Below are 26,670 nucleotides of genomic sequence, written 5' to 3'. Positions count from 1 at the left end.
GCTGGTGGTAAGCATGGGGGGGGGGGACTGGTAACTCATGGGTAAGGGGTGCGGGAAGGAAGGGGTCTGTTTGTGTTCCTCTAAAAAAGCAGACCAGGTTCTGCTTCCTTGTGGCCGTATGGCCCTTGCCTTCCAGGCAATTTCAACAACTGACTGACTACTGCGTGCATGCGTGTGCGTGTGTACTTTTTCCTCCCCTTGAACTAGTAAGTTAAACAGCTTACATTTTTGAATTTACTTTTGAAACAAAGGTACTAAAAATTTAAAGTAGATGTTCTCTACTCTACACAGTTGCCTTATCATCAGTAGGTACTACTCCAAACATCTTTAATAGCTTTCAAAAGTAATTTTTAAGGTGTGAGTACATCTCTTTAACTTCCCTTTACAGGGTGCAGACATGCATATATACACACATATGTACACACACACACACACACTCAAATTTTAATTTCTGTTCACCATTTCCAAACAAGATACGGTTAATGCCATTTTGATGTTGCAAAAGTATAAAAACTACAAAGAAGCTTATCTTTTTTTAGGTTGTTTCTAGAAAACGTGCACTATTTTGGCTGTTACTGCCTGTTATAATCATGACTTTTTTACTACACTGTAAACTGGGTTGGGGGGGGAAGAGGTGGGATATGAAATGCTGGTTGATATTGTTAAAGTGTACCTCCAGTGTCATTAGTTACTGCAAGACAGAGGTTACTATAGACTTACTTAGTAATCATGGTAGTACAACTTTATTCACCATTTACTGCCATGTATTAAAGAAATGTCTTTCATTCCAGAAATGCATTGAAAAGTGTGTGTTTGTTTGTGAGTATATGTATATCCAGGCCTGCACGTGTGTTTAATGTGCACCTGCCTGCAATACCACTTTGATATTAACTGCCTTGTATTTTTAATGAAGATGTAGCAGGTGGACAAAGGTTTTGGCTTATTGTCATACAGAAAGAAACATTAAAACCAAAATTTTCTAACAACTTCAGTTAAGCAAAGGATGAAATCCTAAATTTGCCTCCAACATAAGACAGAACTCTGTCCCTCGAATTGCTTTAGGCAGTAGGCTTCTAATGCTGTTGCTGCAATGGTTTAGAGTTCACTACTTCACCTGAAACTAAAACCTTTGTGCCTGATAATGATTTATTGAGTAAAGTAGCAGTGCCAGGAAGAATATAAAATCCTGATGCTGAGTTGTGAATGTGAAGTAAATTAGACTAAATAAAAGTTCATACCTTTCCACAGCGAACTTCAGGAGTTTTCTTTCACTTCCTTTAATGAAAAAAATGGTGGGTGTTATTTTTGTTTTTTTCAAGAAAAGCAGGGACACTGCTGTAGAAAGATGATTGATTAATAAAACAGATGTGCAGATAATTACTCACTATGTTCTTTTACAGTGCTTGCTGTTAGGATGGTAAGTAGAATTTTGAACATCCTGAAAGCTTACTCAGTATGAGAATGAAAACTGCAGAGAAATGATGCTGTCTAGGTGTTAAAATTAGAGGGGAAAAAAAGTTTTTGGTGTGTTAAGAGAACTCAGCTTTTTGTTTCCATTTCAGTTGACTGACTGACTTGTGAATGAGAAAACATCATTTTATGTAGGGCAAAACTGACTGCAATGGCATATTGCAAATGAGTGCAGCCATCTTGGCACTTGGCAACTCATCTACTACCAGCAATACTTCCCCTTTTTACAGTTAATACAGCTATTCAAGACAGAAAGAGCTGTTAAACAAGTTATGTTTTCATATGTAGCAGCAAATCAAAATAGGCATTTAAAAAAAATGTGGTTTATACCTTAGTCAATGCCAGTTATACTTTTTATATGAAATTCAGAAAGAAATACCTTCTTATACAAAGTGGGGACCACAGAACCATGGTGGTTCTAACATACTGGAAGGTGCTGAATAGGACACCTGCAGAGTATAATGAATGAAATCGGGCTATAGCAGCAAAATAGAAGCTATCAAGGACTTGATGCAATGCATTTTTTATTGTAGAAGTATTTTTCGTTTGGTACAGATGTGATTGCAGCTACTTCTCTTGACTGGACAAAGACTCTGTATTACCTTTTTGTAGAATAAGTTATGAATTGTGTATAGAATAGGAAGGCTTTGTTCTTCTGAACACTGGTAACATACTGTAAATCATAAATAGACAGTCCTCTCAAACTATATTTTAGAATGTTTTTGTGCTAAGTGTAACTGCAGTAATATTCCATGAAGCCATAGTTTTAGGAGAAACTATTTTAAATAAGCAGCAGCCAGTAGTATGTGTCATGACATTTCCTTTAAGGATACCCCAGTTACATACAAAACGCACGTGGTCAACATGTCTTTTGTCAACTGAGGCGTTTACTCTTAGCTCCGACTGCTTGCACATGACAAACTTCTACTGCAGCACCCAGCTTCTTCAGTTCACTCAGCCAGATGATCTGCTTGTAGGACAGGCGATCGTTGGGACCTTTCACTTCCACCAGCTACAAAGAAATTTGGATGATTAAGATTATCTATGCAGAGGAGCTGCAAGATCTTTAGTTCCAGTAGACCAGTATAAGCTGTTCTTTGCAACAGAAATAATGTAGACAACACAATAGAAGCCCCGGGGGGTGCTAAATTATAAACCCAAGTCCCAAAGTTTTCCTGTAATAAAATAAAATTTTGTAGAGTAATTATCCACCAAAACACAGACAGTACAATATGTAGAAAAAAAATTATTTAAGACAGTGTTGGTGAATGAAGATACTACATATTCTAAATCATCTATCTATCTATCTTACCTATAGTCATTCATCTCCAATTTACACAGATCCTGGTCCTTGTCCCTTCAAATCTGGACTTATTCCAAAAAGCTATAAGTAAGTCAAGCTGATACAGTAACTTAAAGTATATTACTTCAACTGTACTAGAGAACTAGTTTCTGCTGTTCAGCTATGTTTTATGAATACACAACAAGATGCTCCAGCAGCTGAGAGAAGCCCAATATTCTTCTGGCCACTATCATACAGAAATCATGATTGTTTGCTCAAGTTTTTGTAGGAGAGACACATAGATATAGTAATGGTGAATTTTTGTTTCACATATCCAATTTTTTTGCATAAGAAGTAAGTGGTGACGTTAGCACCCCTTGCCAGCACTTGTCTGAATGTGTATGATATTGACAAGGGTTTCTTTACAGTAATTTTAATAAATGCTCTAGTTTACAACAATACTTAGTTACCGCTTGCTGTTTCTATTACTTCCATTAAAGCTATAGCAAAAGGCCTAATGAAATGACACATAAGCAATAAAAAAATCACTGATCACCACAGCTGCTTAGCAGATGAGCAGCAGGTTTTGCCTCACTGCAACAGGAAAATATAGGTTGTATATGCTGACAACTGGAAGTTTTTCTATCTCTCCTTCTCAGATAGGATCAGCTGAGCATTGAGTATTCCATGATCTGTCAACATACCTTGAACTGACTACTATGAGTGCTCCACACAACCAGGTCAGGAAGCCCCCCTCTGCAATGGCGTAGATCTTTAGAAAGTCGCCTAAAAACACCACTCAGAAACATTCCTCCAAGGCAAGAGACAAGGCTCTGTAAGAGAAGGTTGCATTGTTTTTCTTTAAATTTCCTGTCCAGCCCTTTCTCAGCTCTCAATAAATATGTCTCTGCTTTTTGTTTAATCAATCATGTATAACCAGCAACTTCAATAGATGTTATTTTCCTTCCATGTTCCCAACTACTGTTGTTGCAGGAAAAGTGGCCATATCAGAAAAGGGCAAATGGGAAGGTGAGAGGATTTAGGAAAAGGGAGAATTGTGCTCACGTCCTCACCTGCTTCCTCCCTCCCACCACTCACCCTCACTCTTCTTGGGTCAGTGCCCCAGTACAAACTTTGTGAGCACACTAAGGCAACATGTGATTTAACCACAAGCCTGATTGATGAAAGAGAGTGTCCTCTCTGGACAACTTGTTATTTACCTGAACCTGCTGGAGGGAAATAAAACGCCCCCAGCTAACTAGTGCTGCTGCTTTTCCCTCCTGAGTGTTCCAGATGTCAGCGATCAACTTTGTTAGCATCTCTGAGGAAGCAGTATGAAGCTGCAGGAGTCTGGCCTCAATGGCATCCCTCCTGTTCTCATAGAAGCTGTCAGTGTATAAATCCAGGGGGAACATCTGTATGAAAAGGTAAAAACAGCCCTGAGGAGCTGCCTGCAAAGCAGAGATTCCAAGAATAACAATGCCCTACTTCATACCTTTCTTTTTTCTTTTTTTTTTTTTAAGCTAAACTACAGATTCACTCAAACGCCCAGTCAGTTTAACTTGGACACACTCACCACATAATCCTTTACTAACTGGGGAAAGATCTGCATAATTAATTTTAACAATAGATGTCAGTGCAGCAAACAATGGCCACATCTTAGACCATGCTCTCTTGGTTTTTATTAATTTAGAAAAACCTAGTCACAGAGGTTTCCTTTGAAAGAAAACAAAGAGCTAGCTGCTCTCCTAACTTGCCAAGCAATAATATTCTAGGCAGGAGTCGGAAACAGAATCAAAACTGCTCAGCTACAGTGACCAAAAGTTTTGTGGGGCGAGGAGAGGAGTGGGGAACAAAACTGACAGATTTGGGGAATATCACCCAGGCCTCTCAAAAGCAAAGAAAGAGAATCATGTGTATCTATCTCTTCTACATGTTACAGTATAAAGTCACTGCAGCAACTACTCAATTTTGAAAAAAGGAAAAAGGCTAGAAAGCAGGCAAGTGGCATTCCAGTTTCTCAAATGCAAATGCATGTCACTGCAAGAATATGAATTTCAAACTTCCACATATACTGCTGCCACAACCATGCTAATCTCAGGAGAGCCCAGCCTAGGAACTACTGGGAGAATTAGGTGGAAGCTTTCAGCTCGTCCTTGTTTATGCCCGAGTCTGTCAGCTTTGCTCTGCATTAATAAGAAGTAAGTAAAATTTAGTTAACAAAAAAAAGGGGGGGGGGGTGCAAAAGAGCTGTAAATATTGGGCTTAATTGCTGAATTATCCTTGTTATAAGCAGACACAAGGTACGTATACAATTCTTTTCTTTGTTTTTAAGTAGGTATAATCTGTATGTAATGAGATTATATAAAAGGGAATGTATTTAGAAAGGCAAGAGCTATGGTAAATGGTAGTTAGCACTGATAAAGAATACCTGCTTTTAACACAAGACATCATACATACAATTAAGATGTCTTAACTTACAAGAATAGCAGATATGCCATGTGCAGTTAGCTGTATGAATTCCATTTACTAGTATTTATTTGTATGGTCTACCTTTGAAGCTAGAGCCTTATTAGCAGTTTCCTTCCTCACCTGCCTGCAAGTGCCTTCATGTCCCACCCCAAATGTCCAAAGCAAAAAGGACAGCCATGGCTCAGTTCTTCCTGTAACCTGTATTCAACCCTATTTGGTATTCAACCCTATATTTGGTCATATGAAGAAAAGAAACAAGTTGTAAAAGACATTTCAAAGACTAGTCATTACTATGTAAGTAAGTAGCCTCTTTATATCATGATCTGATCAGACTTACAATCACGTTCTTGTGGCTTAATTATTATTTCACTAACTGACTGTATACAGACTCATAATCCATGTCAACACAAAATTAAAAAAAGCTTAAACTTCAGCTTACTGAGACAGAGACTTATGTATCCAGAGTGTTGCGTTTTATCCCATTGGCCTGTAATAAAATCATTCTGCTGTTGATTCACTAGATTTTACATCCTTTGCTCAAAGGACTCTATGTAATAAAAAGTCCTTAAATGAGTGTATATCTTCCTCTCCCCCAATAAATGAGATGTTTGTAGGGGCCACTATTTAGGGAGATGATAGCCATCCTCCCAAACCACCAGCTGGTTTTGACTCAACCACAAAGATTTCTACTACATACTGGTTAAGAAAAATTTAAAAAAAAAAGAAAAACCTACATACTGATCATCATAAAAAAAAAAAGAAGAGGAAATTTTTACCTAAGAAAGATACTCAGTGATATTAACCTATAACTGCTTGCAATACAAACAAATTCACTTAAAGAAGAGGACCACTCTGGCTGTTTTGCCTCTTGACCAGAGTTGCAATTAGAAAGAATGGCTGAGGTGGACGGAAGAAAGAGCCTAGTTTAGTCCTACTGCATCTGAGATGATGATAGATGATAGATTTTTAGGACTTTTTTCCTGTCAAATGCCACTAAACGATCAATATATCTAACTGCAAATATTAAAATTGTTCCTACTTCTAATTTATGAGCTGTAAAGCCTCTACCTAAAAAACAGAAGTTCACCTGCAGTCATCAATCTTAGGTTTTGGCAGGGAGTTGTTTAGGAGGAGGTCATTTTTGTTTCTTTGTTTGCTTTTAAAAAAAGAAGGATGAGCCCAAAAGCACAAACATGGTGTGTGTGGGGGGGTATCAAACCTAAGTTTAACCATCTGGATTCCCTTTAAAATCTATTGAAAAGAAACAGATTTTTTTTATGGAGTCATTTGACCTATTTCACTCCAAATGAGATGAACTTTTCTACGGACATGTCTTTTTCTTCCACTAATTATAAAGAAAACTTTCACCAGTGAGTTCAGATACAGGACATCTGCATTTGGCCAGATGAATCTCACCGTATGTAGCAGTCAATCCAGACTAATACGATCAATTAATGAGGAGTCCTTTAGTAAAAAGCCCAATATAACAAGTAATAAAAGTAAGCTAACACCAAGATCTGTCTGAAAAGTCCCTCAGAATAAAATGTTGTGAATCCAGAATCAGATTTTTTAACATGATTACAGAATCTACAGCAATGGGTAAAGAATTAAAGAAAGCCTTTCAAAAATACCTGATAGCAATTTCTGAAAACATCAGGTATGTCGTCCATGAATATGATATCCCACATTAGAAGTCCATACAGTGTAATAAACGTTGAACCTTCTCCATGAATCCCTAAAGGACAAAATTTAATAATATAAATACTTCAGCCATAAAAACGGAGACACCTATTTCTATAGCAACAACATATGAATCGCAAGTAAATTAGAGTGATGATACAAAATAGAAGCACACCATGCTTAGGTTTATACACAGCTGAAGTCAAGTATATACTTGCATTGTAAATGTCTTCTATTTGCACGATTTGCTAATGCCTTCCATTTCAAAGCCAGTGGCTTTTACTAACAGCATAAGATCAATTAACATGCCCTGTCTTGACTAAAGTTTACAGTTCTAACTTTATTGGGTTTTAGTATATTAACACTTGCTTACTTTGTTGTATTTTGCTTTTTTCTCCTGACCTATATATTCTATTTCCTGATCTATATATTCACATTTGTCCAAGGCTTTCCAAAGCTCTTAAGTTGTAAAAACATAAGAACAACTAATAATAGAACTGAAAAGCAAGCTTTTCTAAAAGGAGTTTTTAAGTAAAAGTCTCTTGCTGAGGTGTATACTGTTTTTATGTTCATCTAGTACCAAAAATCACACTGGGAGTTTACCTTTCCTGTAAATTTCTTATAAGGCACTGCTGGCATTAAGCCCCTAACAGATAAAATGTCTGTTCACTAATGAGAAAGGCAAAATATAAGTGATTTTCTATTGGGTTGCAGAAGCCTTTTTTCTTCCACATTTCAAAACTGCCTTTGGTATACATGGGAAGCAAAAACCTAATAGCCAGGAGGAAGGCCAGCTGGAAAGGACATATTAGAGCCTTTGGGGAAGAAAACAGAATCAGATGAAAAAACCTGGTCTAATGAAATAAGCTAAAACTGGCCTAATTAACTGAACTGCTTAATAAATTGAGTCTTTACTCCCACAGTTATTTTTACTGTACAAAATGAAGTTACTCTTACCCTGATCGAAACCATTCTGCCTATAATGAGTCAGCGCCAGTTCCTCAACAGAGCACATAACTGTGGATACACTGAAGTCTTCGCTTCCTTCTTCACCACCAGTATCCTCCATTAGAAACACAGATTTTCCCAGTCCCATCTGAGGACACATCTTTCCTTTGATCGTAACCTGAACACCATAAACAAGTAGTTACTTCCCAGCATCACATTGGAAAAACTTTAGCATAAGTATTTTAGTTTCTCCTAAAGAATGTGTGCCTCCTTTTCAGTTTCCTTAAAACCAGAACCAGATTGCTTTCAAAAATCAACTGAATAAAATTTAACCTGCCATTCCCTTGACAGCATTAAATGAGTAAATTTTGGATGACAAATCAGATTTTCTGAACTGACAAATTATTCAGAAAAAAAATACTGGACAAAAGGGAATGTAGTATTTGTATATTTGTGACCAGGAAGAAAAAATAGGGAACGACTGAGGAGACTGATTTTTGGCCTGAGAAAAGTATGCAGCGATGGGGTTGGGAGAGAAGGAGAGGTTCTGCTCTGACTGTGCTCAGATATAAATATCTTTGCAACAGCAGGAAAAAGAATGGTTTAAAAAAACAAACCACCCCCCCCCAAACATTACAATATGATACAAGTGCCTACCGCTAAAAGGTTAAAAAAAAAATTGCACTCTCTTGAGCTCAAGCCATTACTCTAATGCTCACAACATCCTGCTAACGTTACTATTACTTTTGCTTGCACACAGAAAGCTTGGCCTGAAGACATACAAAAAAAATCAGAGGCAATGCACAGATTTGCTTAGACTCTTCAGAAAGAAAAATTCTGATGGCTTTACTGCTGGTAAATTAGTGGAATTTATATCTGGTCAGATTTTTTAACCCAAATTTAGTAAAATAATGCAAATTAAATCAATGGAGCACATCTGACTAACTTCAGCTAAGAAGCGGACCCTTTATTAAATAAGTAGAAATACTTGTTTACAAGAGGTTTTTGTTTGAGAAATATTTATGTTTGTATTAGCTTTCCCACAACACAAATAGGCCACAGGTTGGTACACAGGCACATAATGACAGTCTTCAGGATCATTTTTTCTTGTGAGATGAAAAAGACTTCAAGAGTTTGTATTTTTCAGAAATCACCAGCATTGTTACTTACATGTGTCACATCTTCCACAGTTATGACTGGCAGATCATGAAACAGGCATCTGAACTGTTTACAGCTTGGTGAGTCTCTGATTCGTAGGGCCCGCTGGTATAGAGAGAGACGATGCCCAGTACGGACAAAGGGGTCTGCAAGCCCATTTCTAATGCAGTCGATGGCCTAGCAATGAACAAGATAACATGCAATAATTTTAAAAGACCAATATTAGTCTGCCTGTTCTTACTAAGCCCAAAGAATCAACTGATTTAAAGAACACAAAAAATGTGAATATTAAAAAACAGCATATAAGACAAGGCTTCTTTTCTTACTGATGTACTGAAGTTAAAACCATTAAGTAACATTTTGCTCTGTCAGGATGCTGAATTTTGCTTCTACTAATACAGTAAAAAGGAATTACTCCGCATTTGTACTGAACAATATAAGATTAAGGAAGTGAAAATTCTACATATACATAGTAAGTGACAAGACAAAAGAGTCAGTGATAAGGTAGAAAGAATCTTTTTGCCAGTACTACTCTACCCAAGTAGCATACAGCATTTTTCTTAAGCCAGTTTCTCAGCAGTACCTAATGTGGAAACAGAAGGATCAATTCAGTTGTGCAAGAATATACATACAGAATACGTTTTAGATCATTGCATTATTGCACTGAAGAACATCCAGGACTACAATCTAATTACAGACTCAGAAAACTTAGTTCAGATCATAGTTCTGACACAGTCTCTTTCTGTGACTTGGAGAAGATGCTTTGTTCTAATTTATACATGAGGAACTGAGACTAACTCTTCCTTTGTACAACTTCCTGTTCCAAGTGTGGGAGAAGCTAGATACAGAGGTACAAGATGAGCAGAGAGAACTGCAGATACTAGATAGCCTGTGCTGTTACTTCCTTTTAACAGAGTTATAGGATGAAATGCAACAGGAAATACAAACATTTTAATTCCAACTCTAAATAACCTTACTGAGGCAAGGAAGCAACATCAGGCAAAAAATAATTGTCACTCTCTGTTGATTTTGAGTAATTCTACAGTTGCTACTGTTCCTGCACCTAAAACTTTTTTTCATTTCTATTTTTCATTGCTAAATTAGTCAGATATCTTAGCTGTGTTTAACTATACCGGCCCTTCTTATTTTTAGTTAAAAGTTGATTTCAGTCTCCCCATAGTTTCTTCTGATGTAGGCTGCTGTGACCTAAACAGTCCTTTCATTTTCAATCATTGACAGTATTTCTCTTTTATATGTAACAGATGGGAAAAATGGACAAAATCTCCTGTATTTATAAATCTTCAGACCAACAGCTGATACAACTACCACTTTCTGTTTCTTGCACAGAATATTCATGGAACTACAACTGAGTCATAAAATTAGTTAGACAGTAGCTTCTACTTCTTGTGGTTTTTGAAAAGAAAGTCCATAAACGGCTCGTTCTGGTTTACAAGGAAGTCAAAGGCACAACCTGTACTGCAGTTTACAGTTTTCTCTGGTTCCTATATATCCTGCTGCAGAAATCTATCCAGAGGTGCCACAGAGTTCTACAGAGATTTACAGTAATCCTTGCATGCAAACATGCCACGCCATCTCCTTTGGCCACATGCCAGCTAATCACTGAGGAAACTAAAAGACTATTCACCATGGACACAATGTTTCTAAAAGCCTGAACTGCCTCACTCAAGCAACTGGAGAATGGCAATTTTACCCACTGCACAATTGTGTGTTTTGCTTTTATAAAGACACCCTACTGGACGGGAAAAGGGAAGAGGATAAAGTTTCAGGAAAATTTTAGATTACCTGAAAACCTCTCCTCCCCTCCTGTGCCCTCCTAAGGAAATTACACAAACAAGGATGAACATCGCCTGTAATACATGCTGTCCAGCACCTTTAATGTTATTCTGGATACCAGCTCCTTTTCCAGTATAAGATTGGTCAGTAATGGTTTCTCCTGCAGGACCCTGGAAATAGTTTACATTTGCTGTTAAAGACTGACCCCCCTACCAGGGCTGTGTATCGGTAACAGATCTAAAAATGGGGTCGACTACTGCTTGACCCTGAGGGTAGAAACCCCACACCAAAACTGGTCCAGACATAGAAGACATTCTTCTCCCCACTGGGAACAGTTAGCCAAAGGACTTAACTCCCTTAATTTGTGGTCTGAAGACATTAAAAAACCTCCTTCCTATCATGCTTGGCTTTTTTCATTCCAGATACGGCCTCTTCATGACTCAGGTTCAGAAGTAGAAGTGTTTACTGCAAGAAATTTCTCTGCTTCTCATACACCAGGCAAATCCATGAGGCAGAATGGCTGAGCAAGCTGCTGCCTGACAACTCTGTACAATCCTGCATGTCAGATAGTGCTCTTCTAAGCAACAGAAAAAGCAGGTAAATCTAGGATGAGGCTATTCACACTCAAACTTGTAGAAATGACCCCATTTCTTTGGAGGAATTGGTTACTTGACCCTGGGATGCCTACCAACATCCGAGCTTTTAGCAGAGCCTACCCAGCTGTTCTGCTCACACCAAATACTAATAAAATGTTTACAGGCAATCACTCCAGGATTTCCAGCATTACAGCATGCAGCAGTGAGGATACCTTCTTAGTGTTTTTCAAGTGCTGATGCAAATTCAGAGCTAGGCGATCCCACCATCGCCCTCTGCTGTCAGTACAATACACTTCCTGAGACAAAAGATTCTGCAGCTCCTGCACCGCTTCCTAGAGCAACAGGAATAGGTTTTCATTAATTGATTTAGAAAACCAAGCTGAAACTTCATTATATACTTTAGCACGTCACTTTCCCTTCTAATTATTAGGTACTATAAAAAAATCTGTCTCTGCAAAATTTAAATCCCATTTTTAGTCTAACACCCAAAGTATTCAGGTGTATAGGTATATCTTAAGAGCACTAGGATAAATAGAGACATTTTCATTAAAACTTAAAGGTTAGCTGCAAAAAATAAAATATTTCTGTCCTTATAGTATATGAGAAAGGCCTGAACATTACTTGTTGCCTTCTTGCAGAGGTAAAGTCTTTTAGAAGAATATGTTTTGCTTTAACATACAAGTCAGAGGCCTTTGCAGATGTTAGCTCCAGGTGAAAAGGCAGGGGATTTCACAGAAAAGTTTTCTTCCAAGAGTTTCATATTTAAAGTCAATAACCAAATCTAGTGAAACACAGATATCTTTAAATAAACAACGATGTCTCAACAGCAGTCTCATGCCATATTACAACCCTGTTAATTCTTCAGTTTCTCCCCAAAATCTCCAAAGTATAACCAGAAAATCAAAACATAATTTAAAAGATGTGGTCTTTCTTTAGAACCTTCTAATGCAGCAAGAAAAAAACAGCACATCTTACTTAAAGGTAACCTGTAAAGAGAACGGTAGCAATTCCCACAAAAATTATCACCATTTTCCAGCTACATCAGGAAAATACTTCAATGCCTAAGGAAACAGCAAACTCTCCTATAATATACCATAAACTGTATCATCACTGAAGTCAGTCAGTGTATATTTTATTGAACAGTAGTATTATCAATAAAAAATGTATTTGCATTCACTCCACTTTACCTTATACATGTGAAGTCTCTGCAAAATTTCAACACCTTGAGAAAGGATTCTTGTATACACCCAGCCAACTGTGAAATGTCTCAGATACTCAGGTAGAGCTCTGTGATAGCTGAAAGATGAGAGCAGCTCAGGAGATCACTTTAATGATACCAATTTAAATTCTTAAAATTCTCTTACATGCACATACCTAAAGCACTTACAAAAATGAAATGCCTTATATACCAAAACTGAACTGAAAAGAGTATCAAGGCTGCAAAGTCAAGAACCCAAAGGTGAGATAACAGTAGAGTTGAGGTAGGAGATGCAAGCTGCACTTGTACAGCAGCTTCTTTCAACAGCAGAGGAATTATTAGTTAACTATTTATACATCAGATGCAAAACAATAATTTATTACCTCATGTTTCTTTGCTGCCAACTTGTTCTAGTAAGTGAGCAGGCTAACTTCAGAAACATGGGAACAAGCAAAAGGAAAAAGCCAGAATAGTCCTTTCCTTCCCTGAAAGAAGACTAACATCTTTTAATTAGGCACCTCTATGTTTAAAGAAATACTCTTCAAAGTCTTACTAAAATCAAACTAAGTTTTGCCACTGTCTTTAGTGTGAAATCAAACAGACCTCCAAATGATCCTCTATGAATATTACTTTAAATCAGTTGTCATGACAATTAATGTAATGCCAAAAATAAGGCTTTAATTTTGAGTGTATCATTAAGCTAGAAAACAAAATAACTAAAACAAAATCTGATGAAGGATGCTTCAAAAACAATACACTTGAATTCTTCACAATGCTTCAGTTCTCAGATCTTTAGTAATGTTTCCTGAATAAGACCTACTTGGAAGTTCCAACAGATGAATAACCCAGTATGTTTTCCCATAACCTTTGCAACATTCTTTTGTTCATAGTGAATTTTAAATTCTGCTGATTGCTATTTGCCTGAAAGCCATAAAAACAAACTATGAGAAGGGAAAAGTAAGGCTCTTGTTCTCCTGCACTGGCATGCTGAATAGTTGTTTTGATGCTTTATCCATGCCTACCAATTCACTCCCAAGTTTTTATTAAAAAAGATCTTTTCATATATACCATTTAAAAGCTAAACAAACAACTAGGAAGTTCAAAGCTTTCAAGAACACTAAAGCTTCTAAATTTTACATGCTTAGATAACATCACAAGTCTATAACCCCCTCTCAAAAGGAACAGTACCAAAAGTAAGATAATATACTTAATAGTTGCATATGAGCATTATGCAAAATTTGCCAGTTTACTACCTCAAAGAGGGCTGATTTTTCAGTTCATTCCAGGTTTCTTTAGCACACATATAGAGATAATTAGCTTCTTCCCAGTTCCCATTTGCCATTGCAGTGGCTATATCGTTTGACAGGTGAGCAGCAGTTGCATACCTAAGGGAAAAAAAACACTAATCTCTGTATCAGGCTCAAAAAGTATTTACAGTTAAAAGAAATCAATTCCTCCACACAATACTCTTTTAAAATTCCTTTCCAGTCTCCAAGGGCATTAAACGATGTAGCCAGCTTTATTCTTATCCTGTTGGATCAACAGTTTGTAGTAACAGGATCCATTATGTTTAAAATTATTTCTAGACAAGAGAACATATTTTTTTTGTTCAGGTTTCATTCTAGTAAGCAACACTGAAATGTAAGAAGAAACTTTAATCAGCAGATGATCACAAAGCAAAGAAATATGCTATCTTGGTTAAAATACAAGCCCTCATGAATTAGAAGTCTTACCTGGATTAAAAAAAATGCGTTTCAAATTATTACAAAAGTGCACTTGTACCTGTTTATCATCTGCAGTTCTACATGACGAATCTCTTATTTGCCTATACAAATACTGCAACAAAGCTTTTCTAGAAATAAACAGAAAATTTCCAAACTGTCAGAGCCCCACCTACCTGATAAGATCATCTCTGTCCTGGAAGATTTCTGTTTTCCTGTTTACAGTGTAACTGGGGAATACCATACGCCCCATGTTTACCATAAGGACTGTGGAGAGCTGGCCTTGTCCACCACTACCAGCTTCTTCATCCTCCATTGACTCAGACAGTGAAAATAGCAGCAGCACTCTAGAAAATACAGCCCGGGGGCCTTTACAGACCCTGACCAATTTTCCAGCCAGGTCCTTCGCCCTAGGATAAATGAAATGATTATCCAAAATGTTTTTACCATCACTTGTAAAAACTGAAATACACTGAAAGAAGTATGAGAATAATTTTGTTTTCAAGACAATTACTGTGTAAACTTGATCTTCCCTGAAAGAAGCAGCCTAGGACTACTATATAGTGCATGTAACCTGTAACTCCTACATCGCGCATGTAACCTCTAATGAAAAGCCAAAGAAATGCATTAATTAATAAAAGGTTTAAGTGCTGAACTTGAAGCAGAATAGAATTGGAACTCACTGCCCTTCAGCTCCCCTTGCTATGCCAGGCAGTACCAATACGCAACAGGACATGGTTAGCTGTTAGGGCAATGTTTAGAGACAACAACTTGAGAACCCATGTTTTAGGGTATCTCCATTTACAGATTTTCATCAAGCCTTTTCGTACAAGACAAGCTTTTGTTACTTCTCCACAGGACAACACAGATTTAAAACAAGATTTTCTCTGATGTTATGGGTAACTAGTATTTCAGCTGTCAGCTACAAGATCACAACATTCCAAAGGCTGACACATGGCTGAGCAAGTAATTAGATATATAAACCAACCTTTTTTCTTGCAGTGGGTAGGAGGGGGGAAGTCAGGGTCAAGAACCTTTTTGGAATCTAACTAAATTTCCCAAGTTCCTTTCTGTCTCCTTTCCCACGCAACTCTAAAGACTACCTCCCTTTCACCAAAAATGCACGTTTTCTTTCAGGATGTAAGCAAAAGCATGGAACTGCTTCTCCACCACTGCTTGCTCTCCTCCTTCCTCTCCTCCTTCCTGACCCAGCTGACTCCTCAGCAAAAGCAGAGAGAGCCCATGCCAAATGCCCCCTACAACAACATGCTGTATTCAGTCTCAGAAAGCATCCAAATTGGAAGTGTCTTGCTCAGGGAGTTTATGCATAATCCATAACCAAACTCCAGGAGCTAGTGTATCTCATTTCTGAACACAAACTTATTTTGATAATCACTAAAACAAAGCTTGTAAGCCTTTCTTATTTGAATTTTTCATCTCTTGGGCCATTTAAATTGAAATCTAGTTAAATAAACAATTAAAATTCAATTAAAGGGCTCTTCAGTTAAAAAACAAAAATACGCAATATATAAATAATGACTAGAATACAGTAGGTGTGACTGACATGCAGAAGATCAGGCATAATACAAGCACAATGACACATATTTTTTTAAGACTATATTTGAAATAAAAACTGGAATTTCCTAATTTTAACTAATAGAGGAAAACATACGTTTTAAGTAATAACAGAAATAGAGACCGAAAAATAAGAACATATTCATTCCAAGATTTGTTTTAATCATGTATTTAGTCTACTAGCAAACTTTATTTGATAGAATGATACAGCACATAACTTTTTCTAGCCTTCCTTTGTACAGTTTAAGCTAATATTCTGAAAACAACTTAATTCATGTTTGGGATATTTATACAAATTATGCAAATGTCAACCAAGATACATTCTCTGCTAAAAATCAGCATATATTTCAATATCTAGTATCAAAGAGAGGAAATGAAATCTCAAGTGCTATAAAGTATTTTCATACTGGAGTCTTTTAAATTCAAGTTAGGATGAGGAAGCAACTGCAAATCCTTAAGCTAAAAAAACCCTTCATTATCACAATGTCCCAACATCCTCTAACACCACATGATCATGGCTGTGACTCTGATCACTTCACCTGTTCTCCTGTAGACCAAATGAAATGCAATGCTACTAGAGACAGTGATGTCGTTATGAAATACTATTTTTAACAGAAGGGGAACAGATAGAGCTCCTGTTGTACTTTAAAAACAACAAAGACCAAATAAATCTGCTTTAAAACTAAACACCATTGCAAACCTCCCAGCTGTGAAACTCTGCAAGTCCAGCACTAAGCCAGCATTAGGCATTTCTTTCACCTTAGGAAAAAGAAAATCTTACTGATTCACCTAATAATTCTCCTTCATGGAGAGGCAATTTTAAAGCTCCTCTTCCAATACTAGGCCACTTTCAATATAAGGAACTTTGTGGTAAATCACATGATAGATTTCTGTGGGAAATATTTGTCCAATAAATGTATCTCTGCACAATTTGACAAAGCTATCTATCTCTCTTTCAAAGAACAAGAATACCACAGGAAAGACAAGCTATGTTATCAGAGTGAGAAAGCATGAACAAATGCAGTGCATAGTCATACTTTTCAGGTCTCTACTCAACCTGCATTTTGTACAGAAAAAGGATTCCACAGTTACTGAGTTCAGACCCTAGTTCTCCAACCTACTAGACATCCTCACAACCAGACAAGTAAGCTTTGTTTATTTACATTATTATTGGAACAGTTACTTTTTGGTATTGGCTGGTCAGAGAGGTAACTGTGTAAGACGGCTTCTAATCTCTGCAAGTATCACTTGTACCCTAGCCCCAGTTCCTTGGCTAGTACTTTAGTTCATATCCCTAGATTTTGTGTGGATGTTGTAGTTACAGATCATGTCCTAAATACTGAGAATAATAATGCTGTAATCCCTTCCATTAGGGTCAGACTGACACCTTGGCCTGAATCTGGACCCCAGAAGAACTGGAAGTCAAGAGTCATGGGACTTGCACAGCTGTGATAGCTACAGCGAAAAAAATCATAGGAGAAGCAAACTATCTTCTCCCTTTAAAAATACTGCCCAAAGAAAGACTTTATGCTGAAGTACAAAGCCAACCACAAAAAAGATTATTGCTCTCCTCTAATTCAAGTAATAGAGTACATTCAGCAAACTAACAGCAGATAGCTGCTTTTATAGGCAAGGACTTTCCCTATCTCTTCTTACATGTTTTTCTGCACCAATTTTGCTTTACAATTCAGAAATGTTTCTCTGCATAACTGAATAACTTTGGAGGGCAATGCTAAAAGTCAGTTAATAATGGACTTGAGCGTATTTGCCTTATTAAAAATATATTTTTTAAATAGTCACAAAAATTAAGGTTGGAAGGAAAAATAAATCTATGCAAAATTGTGACACAACATCAAGACATACAAAAATCATATTTCTGCTCCTCTACACTGACAACTACAACAAGAATTTTACACTGTCAGATAAGTCTATAAGTACAGTGAGAACTGCTTATGAAAAATAAAATGAGGTAAAATAATCAGTGAAACTAATATGATAATATTCTAGCCCACTATATATGGTAACTATGGCTTAATAAAAAAAATATCAAACATACTAATAGAAGTTTTACTTTTCTTTACAAGAAAAGGATAGATAACCATGCCCACAGCTGAAAAGCATCACATAGTTTTAAAAAACTCTAATACTTACCCTTTTATTTGACCCAGGAACTAATACTGTCACTAGAACTGTGAGTCAACGTTTAATGCTGCCCTTCCTTATTCTTTAATTTACAAAATGCATTGCTCTTTTCAAAAGACATCTAAATTGAGTCCTCTGAAGCATAACTTACATTCACCTTTAAAAAGCTTAAGTAGTACCTTTTTAAAATTACTGTCCCAATACCAGTCTGACTCTTGCTGAAGACTGAACGTTGTTTTGCCAGCCTCAGAAAATCATCCACAAGTTGTTGTTTCTGACCATTTGGGTTAGGCAAGTGAAAGATCTTTGCTAATGTTTTCAGCTCAGGGGCTGAAAGCAAATCCAACCCTTCACATAGGTCTTCCAATTCAGATTCTAAAAGTAAAATGATCCACATACATTTGTTACATGTTATAGATACACACCAAAGCAACAGTTGAAAGTATAGGGAGGTTTTTAGATAATTTTTACATTCCTATAACCTAGCACTAACCTAATGATACTCCTCAAATGTATATGTCATTGATGCTAGCTGTTCCAGCTTGAAATTCATTATCTTCAAAGGTCCACTTTGAAGGAATGAAACAATCAGAAAAATCCCATGGCAACTTCAAAGCAAAAGCCAAAATAAGGAAATTTTGCTGAGTTAAAAAATTGCAGCTCAGAGAAACTTTTCTGGCTTCCTGATGATTGAAACTGTTTACCCACTGCAAAAGAGTTTACTGTCAGGGAGCAGCAAGAGCTTCTCCCCAAGGCAGGATGAGCCAGAAGCCAGGGGTGACCACAGCACAGGCAGAGCTCTCACCAGCCAGGGCGCAGTCGCACCGTATGTGAACAGGAGGGGCAGAGCAGAAGTGCTGGTAACAGGTTTCACTGGCAGCCCCGGGCAAGGCAAGGTGACGAATCAGGTCCAGGGTCCATCTAAGAGATGGGCCAGACAGGGGACTAGAGACAAGGCTACAATATAGGTCCAAGGACCATCCATAGTACAGGGCCAGAGACAGGACTGCAGACAAGCTCCCTACCACGTAGGTCTGAGGTCCATGCAGGAAACAAGGCCAGAGAGTGGGCTGAAGACAGGTACGCCTGCAACACAGCTCAGGCCAGCATGGAAGGAGAATAAATGGAGCTCCTGGACCAATGCGCAGAGGGTGCATGGGAGGGGGTTGGGGAAGAGGTTGGTCAAGGCAAGTAAGGCCTATTTGTGCACCTACGACCCTGGCATATACTCAGCTCTCCCTCTTACCTAATTTGCAGTAACTACTTTTACTGTTAATGCAAAGGAACATGTAACCCATCTACCTGAAATCTTTAGCTACTCTGCTCCTCAAAACATTCTTCCAATTCTCTACTTAAGGTACAGACAAGCATATAGTGCATTAAATTCTAACGTCACTACTGCAGATTTTATTTATAGTATTTTAAATATTATTAATAGTATCCATACCTGTTTGCAGAAAGCTAGTTTCAACCAGTTCTTCAATTACTGGTAACAAATCCACACTTATCTCTCCATACTCTATTTTGTTCACTTTTATCCAGTTCAGTTTGCGTTGAAAAAGTCTCACATATAACTTCTGCCCACCAACTGCAAATTTTATTTAAAGTGGGGAAGGAGAAGAAAATTAAATTCTAAAACATTGTGTTACACATACTCACTACTTTACCTATAAAAAATGACTTTGATAGAGCTAGCTGTTAAAATACATTTTAAATCTGCCTGTCTTCTATAGACAGAATTGGTAAAATACCAGAACTTACCTTTCCAACTTGTTATTGCTCATTAGAATCTTTAAGTTTTGTAGGTAATAGAAATTATTATGATGTATTTTGTAGGCAATAAATGTTACTCAAATGTATTTTGGACATGCTTACCCTACAAGAAATAATTTATTTTCCAGGAAAAGACAACTTCATTTTTCAAACACTGTGCATAATGTAATATTAAATAGGTCTTTTTGCTTTCATCAATGCTCATTCAATAACCACCTATTTGACACTGGGAGAGTAAAAGAAGCTGAAGTCTGACAAAATCATTTCAGAATCACGGACTACCTCTCAGTTTCATCTTCGGAGTCTTATTTTTGCCAAAGGTAAGTTTAATTTTACTAATATTGTCAAGGAAAGCACTCCTACTGATTTGTTTTTATTTAGGGAAGACGTCTCTTAAAGTAACTTTTAAAAACACTAACAATGATGAAATTCAACTAAATAACAAAATCTTAGTTGTAAGTTATCTAGATATTGTGACAACATTCAGCATCCTTTTGAATACCTATCTCACCCCTCATGAGCTTCTAATCTGTTTATCTGTGTCTGCTGCTGCTCAACTGTAACAGATCATTAATAAATGCAGACACTGAAACCCTGCCGGACCTGGATATATTTAGGAAATTGCAATTAACTTTTACATGGTTATTAAACTGTTCTGCTGTCTTTAAACAGACTTCTCCAGATTTTTTTCAATAAAAGATTTCTAGGATCAATTCAGTCAGAGAACTACATTCAGAAGCCTAAGTTTGTAATTTTCCCTGTGGGTATACAGCTTCTTTGAAGTCTCTCTCCAGTTTTTTTCAACTCTGAATAGAGAAAAAAGGTTGACTAACACATCAATATCCTTTTTCCACACCATGGAAACTGACAAAACTAGGTCCGCAATTCAGTAAAGGCATGAGAATAAAAAGGTCTTGTGCTAATAATTAATTGCTTTTTAAGCATCCTGTTCTGCACTGTATTACTTTTGACAGTTTAGGGGTTTGTTTTTCTTTTGTGGTTCTTAAGACAGTTTCTGATGTGTCACCGAAAAAAATTTGCTCTGAGTTGAAATATGATCAGCAAAACACACAGATCAGAAAAATCCAACCTTTGTAACTCATTAAAATATAATAGAAAAAAAAATATTTTTGCCTGTTAAATTTTCTTTACATCAGTTCCACTGGTGACAATAAATCAATGTGTCTCAGATACTATTTTTCTGCTCTGTACAAGTTGGAAAGAGAATTTCACAAAAAGTGCATTACGTAGTGTCATCAAAATTATGTGCTTGTATTCTTCCAAGTGCAACATGAGGTGAAATTAAACATGGAGAATACTAAAAAAACTTTTATAATTTTACACTTAATTTAAAACAGTTCTCATCTTGAGTACAAAACCTGACATTGCAGCGTAGGCTACTTGCTATTCATTTTCAAACCTTAAATTCAGTTCCCAGATTTTTATCTGTTCTGTATCTCTATGTTCTGTATCTAGTTCAGCCTGCAACGTTGCAGAATCTGCTAACGGAAACATATGGCTACACCAGTGCTTTTGCCTACTTTAATTTATTGTTTCCAAAAATTGGCAGTGACCCATACCCACCATAAAGCCCATCCACTTTTAAGAAAACCAGGCAAGAAGGAAGGACTGCTTCAAATTTAATTTTATCCTTTTAAAACATCATCTTTTCATAATAAGCATTAGAGATAAAATAACTCACTGAAGAATGTCAGACATTATAGAAGAAAATAATGAAATACTGGAGAATACCTATGCTCAAGTAATTTAACTTATAATATTAAGCACGTGATGATTGTTATGATAATGGACAGACAACACTTGTTTTGGTAGAAACTTCTAATGTGGAACAGATATCCCATCTACCTGAACTTTTAAAGTATTCTGTCCAAGATCTCTTGAAGGTAAAGACATCCATCTGTTATTTGTCCAGAACTGATTACATATTGACTTAATGCTATCTGATCACTTCTCGTAGCTGAATCACTGTGTTTTCCCTAGCCTGCAAAGAGAGATTGTTTTACTTGCGACTCCAGCAGTCACTGCAGACATGGATTTATCAGCACTGCTTTGCAATAATTCTTCTTCTGTATTCTTAAGTCCTGTGAGAGGGCAACATTGAAATAACACCAATGAAATAGAAAGAAGCTCTCCCTTTACTTACCAGAGAAAGTTACTATTACTGACTAGAGTTGTACTTATCTAGAGAAGGGAGCACAGAAATAAGCTGTTTCCTGAACTTCTCTTTTAGTACTGGACAAAGTAGCCAAAGGCTACTTCCATTCTTTCTTTGTATATTCCTGTTTTAATTACCACAATGTAAATAAGCTGTTATCAAGCCCAGTATGTCCCCATATACACATTTAGGCGGAGGAAGCCAACTATTGTAATATTGCTACGGGCCTTGAATGCAGCAACTGGCTCTGCGACACACTCCCAATTTCCACAGGTTTGACTGCTTGTGTCCAACGTCAGCTCCAATACGGCACAGCTGTAACCTGGGCTCACTGCTAGGAAAAGAGCTGGGTGAAGCTTCACCCCCCTCTTCATTTGGGAGCTGCATTTCAGCTCAGGCCCTTGCCCTGGCCCTTAGCTCTTGCCTGCGCTGTGTCGCAGGCACGCCAGTGCTCAGCCAGGTCCCGCGCTGACTCGGCTTCCTGGCTTGGCCTTGCACCTGCCTCCTCGCTACGGACCTGCCCGCCACCGCTGGAGCGCGGCGGCCCCTGCTTCCTGGCGCGGGGCTCGTCTGCTCGTCTTGCCTGGGCGCTGCGGGACCTTGCCCCTGGTAGGCGAGGACACAGCCCCTGCCGGCCTCGCTGTCACCTGGCTCACTTCCCCATGCGGAGCAGCCTGCTCTCACTACTTCCTGACAGATATATTCCTGTTATGATCTCTTCTTACTTAAAATATTCTCATAGCTTTTACTGGCATTGCTTTTAATTATTTACAAGTGTTCAATATTACTGCATATCATGATTAAAATATAGTTTATAAGAACTTAACTGTGACCAGGTAATCACTGCAGAAATGCCTATGCAAGTTTAAAGTCCTACTTTCTCCCCTGGAGTTTTTACACCCTTTTAGCAACCATCCCTTAAGGTGGTTTGAGTTAACTCAGCAGATGAGGGATGCTCACATGTTCTTTTGCAGCTGCTATACTTAGGAAGAGGATACCAGGCTAATAGAGCCATTTCTACAGATTGTCTGACCATAGTTTAAGTAATGCCTAAAGAGACAGATACTCACTGACTCAATTTTTTAAAGGAAGACAGACTATGAACTGCTTATCAGGACTGTAGCTTTGCTAAAAAGCATGAACCAACAACACCTCTGCATTTTGGCACCCAGTATTTAACAACCTTGTGAAGTCATACAAATTTATCAAACATCATTCTATCAGTATCTGTATCTATACGAGGTATTAGAAGAACATTTGCTGGAAGCCTTCTGTTGGACCTAGGAAAATCTCAGGTGATCTCTAATCAAAAAATTATGACCTTGACAGATTTCTCTTTTGTAATGTATTGTAGTGCCAATCCACAATATCATTTGGGACTTCCTAGAAACAAACATTAAGGAACAAAGAGCTCTGAGCAGCTAAGGTCATTTAGAGTAGTTATATCGCCATTTTTCTTCCAGTTTGCAATTGTGGAAAAAAGGGAAAATGGAGCCAGTCTAAAGATTGTATGCTAGTGGAAAAAAAATTAATATTCAATTATAATCTACAGAGAGAAAAAGAACTCAATGCACAGCAGGTTTACAATGGGAAATACTATTCTGAAGTATGATACAGTTTGCAGTCCACTAGTTAAGCTAAATTGAATTAACATGTGCTAATAAGTGCAGCCTGCTCTCTGACTGATTTTTCAAAGAGGTATGTATGTAACTGTCATTTCTGTACACCCCTCTTGGATGCACAAACTGAGCTCATAGAGCATATACTAAAAAATACTTTGTCAGGCAGCTGAACATTATGGTAGTGGCTTAAAACTACATAAATGGTTAGGCCTGCAATAGTTTGAGATAAAAGCTTTCATATGGAAGTTGGTATGGCTTATTCCCATTTTGATGCTCCAAGTCTACAACTCAAAGTAGTGCTGGTAAAACTATTCTTAATTACACTGTAAGACAAGTTATAAACATACATAATAATTTGGAGGGTTAGTTTTAACCCAGATCACTTCTGCCATGCTTTTACAGTAAAACTTATGAGTATAGGATTCGGGCAATATTTCTGCTTTGAATCTTGCCTAAATATGAAGGGCTTGAACCTCCAACATTCTGGCATTTCCTGAAGCTAATGAGAGCTAAAAGTATAAAGCAACTTACAAAGTGATACAAGAAAATGATTATTAATTGGCAACTAGCATTCTGAAAGCTGGCTAATAATCACTGGGATAACCATGGGCTCGCACCAAGTATGGAAGTCATCAGTAAATGTACTGAATCAAAACTCACAAATACACATTTGAAAAGTAATTTTCCAAGGACTAAAGGACTTTTACTCCTTATTTCAGACAAGCCTCCATTATTTATCAATATGTTCCATTAATGCAGCATTAGGGAAGCTTACCTACAAGAAACTGGAGGTATACAGCTGCTGAGAAAAACGTGTTTCTTCTCTTAAGAAATTTATCAAGCTTGCCCACTCTTACAACACTTCACATAAAACTACGGAACAGTTCTCTCTACAAGAGACAATGTGAGAAGACAAAAAAGTAAAAGGATACCTGATAACTGGCAGAACTTGGTAATAATGTTCATGTCTTGATCATTAAAGAGTCTCACATCATCTTCATTCTCCAAGACTGCTCGCAGCACCACTAAGAAATTCTGGAGGTAATAGGGGTGACCAGGAGAGTTGGGCACAGACCTAACCTCTTCATTTATTTTGTCTAAAATGTCACCAATGGAATTTTGAAATTCTACCTTTTCCACAGTTTCTGACAAAGAGTGATTAATCTCATCCTTAAAGTCTTCATGAACTTCCACAGGAAGTACCTGTACATCACCCTTTTTAAAGCAGTTTTGTCCATCACAGCTCACTTCTGTCCTGGAAGAAGGAATACCCCGAGTGTGAGGCTGAGTTTTCACTTCCGAACCATCGGTCAGCTCTGCTGCAGTATAAATGGCTGGATGCGTGTCAAATTTATCAGAGCTAAGTATCACACCTTCAGATCTGCTTTCTGTTTTGGTGCTCCTTGTACCAAATACTAGTCTTTTGCCATTAATGGTATCTGCTGGTAAAGATACCTGAACAATATCCACAAGGTCCTCTCCATGACATTTGTTTATTTCTTCTTGAAGTTCAGGTTCCTTTTCTGAAGGATTTTGCTCCTCTCTCTGAACAAGCTGATTTTCTTTTTGAGAACTAGGCCCAGCGCAAATCTCTTCATCATCCAGTGCTGCAGAGCTTTTGCATATATTGGGAACAGCTTGAGATGATGAATCAATCTCTTTATACACTATCTGTTTTCCTTCCTGGATATGACGTCTTCTGGACAGTTTAGATGACAAGCTTCCCAAAGAGATGATTTTAACTGTTTGAGCCCAGGATTCATTGTGAACATTACAGGCTGAATTATTATTGCTAAAATAAGGACTAACCTGTTGTGCTGCACTTGCTTCTGTTTTCAACAAACTGTTTTTGAAAGAACTTGTTTCTTGATTTGACCTTTTTTTTGAAAAATATGAGCTGGAATTATTGTTCATACTTGCAGCCAAAAGACTCTCATTCATAAAACAGTTGCAAGTTGAATCAGCCACACCCACCTTACCATGGTTGCCCTGACACATTTCATCCATGTGCTCATTTATTCTGTACCTCGGCACCATGTGCCCACACATAGGGCAGGTGATTTTGGCAGGGGGAACATTGTTAAAAAACGAAACAATAGAGGAGGGGGTTGAAGCCATAGACTGGGTTCCTTTAATTTCCACATCTTTTTTGGTTCCTTTCTTATTTTTACTGAGAGACAAACTTAGTCGGGCTCTTTTAACTTCTGAAGACCTAGCTTCTGCCATTATGAAATTTCAAAGCACTTACATAGCACAGGCTGCTTCATTACGGTCATATTTTCTTATTTTGCAATACTTTCTTTAAAAGAAAAAAAAGACTTCCCTTGGCTTCGTGTTTTCCACCTATAATCCTCTGACGTGCCTTCAAGAAAAGAATACGAAGACGTTGAACAGAAAATCTTTTAAGATACCAAACGCAATCAAGATGAACGGTGGAGGGGGAAAAAAAACAACCAAACCTGGAAAAGTCAACCCATCCTTGATTGCTATGCTGCAACTGTCCTTTTAGCTTCTCACTACGCACGCCTATCATGTTGAGCACTGCAGCTGGCTTCACAGGAATGGTTCAAAACACAGAAATACTACTAGCCACAAGCTTTGACAACTTAGATGACATGTTTATTTCCAATGTAAATTGTGATAAAATTTAAGTATCTAGTTTTTTAATTTTCTCCGGTATCTTGTTCCCTATTTATAGGCAAAAAAATTTTGATGCCAACAATCTGCTTTTACAAAGGACATACCGTGTGCGAACACGAAGTATGTGCCCAATACCTTGCAGCATATTTGCATTGTTTTTACGGCACTTCTGAAAGCGCCGAACGCGCTGTGGTTGTTAGGCACTGCGCTTCTCGGGTCCTGTCCCAAGCGTGCCGTCTGCTCTGGCACAGCACAGCGCAACACAGCTGTGACCCGCTCCGTGCGCACGCGCGAGGCCTTCTGGACCTAGATGGCAGCTGAGGGCGCCATCTCAGGTTTCTGAAGTTATTTCTGCTCGGGACGAGAACGACGGCGGCGGCAGGATCCCTACGGCCTTGCCTCCCCGCCTGCTGCTGTACGGGC

The 26,670-nt window shown here is 37.8% G+C and overlaps 1 protein-coding gene across 7 annotated transcripts in view; it reads right to left on the bottom strand.

Moving 5' to 3' along the window:
• Positions 1–1,974: 1,974 nt before the first annotated feature.
• Positions 1,975–26,670, bottom strand: part of FAN1 (FANCD2 and FANCI associated nuclease 1) — a 24,965-nt gene continuing 269 nt past the window's right edge. The window contains exons 1-16 of one of the 7 annotated variants that reach the window (XM_026059374.1): positions 26,067–26,661; positions 24,540–25,969; positions 21,834–21,911; positions 19,484–19,624; positions 18,216–18,411; positions 14,496–14,729; positions 13,852–13,983; positions 12,982–13,083; positions 12,588–12,696; positions 11,613–11,732; positions 9,023–9,187; positions 7,862–8,030; positions 6,856–6,959; positions 3,973–4,167; positions 3,457–3,585; positions 1,975–2,482 (exon numbers count right to left, since the gene is read on the bottom strand). In XM_026059374.1, coding sequence (XP_025915159.1) covers positions 2,345–2,482; positions 3,457–3,585; positions 3,973–4,167; positions 6,856–6,959; positions 7,862–8,030; positions 9,023–9,187; positions 11,613–11,732; positions 12,588–12,696; positions 12,982–13,083; positions 13,852–13,983; positions 14,496–14,729; positions 18,216–18,411; positions 19,484–19,624; positions 21,834–21,911; positions 24,540–25,833 — 3,306 coding nt within the window. In that variant the 5' untranslated portion in view covers positions 25,834–25,969; positions 26,067–26,661 and the 3' untranslated portion in view covers positions 1,975–2,344. Of the gene's footprint in view, positions 2,483–3,456; positions 3,586–3,972; positions 4,168–5,344; positions 5,452–6,855; positions 6,960–7,861; positions 8,031–9,022; positions 9,188–11,612; positions 11,733–12,587; positions 12,697–12,981; positions 13,084–13,851; positions 13,984–14,495; positions 14,730–18,215; positions 18,412–19,483; positions 19,625–21,833; positions 21,912–24,539; positions 26,662–26,670 lie in introns of those variants that run through there. The other 6 variants (XM_026059373.1, XM_026059377.1, XM_026059376.1 and 3 more) reach the window with 6 other exon arrangements.

The sequence above is a fragment of the Apteryx rowi genome, unplaced genomic scaffold (genome assembly GCF_003343035.1).
Source record: "Apteryx rowi isolate R43461 unplaced genomic scaffold, aptRow1 scaffold_156, whole genome shotgun sequence".
Lineage (NCBI taxonomy): Eukaryota > Metazoa > Chordata > Aves > Apterygiformes > Apterygidae > Apteryx > Apteryx rowi.
Note: the sequence above shows the minus strand (reverse complement) of the source record. Positions and strands in the feature narration are given on the sequence as shown.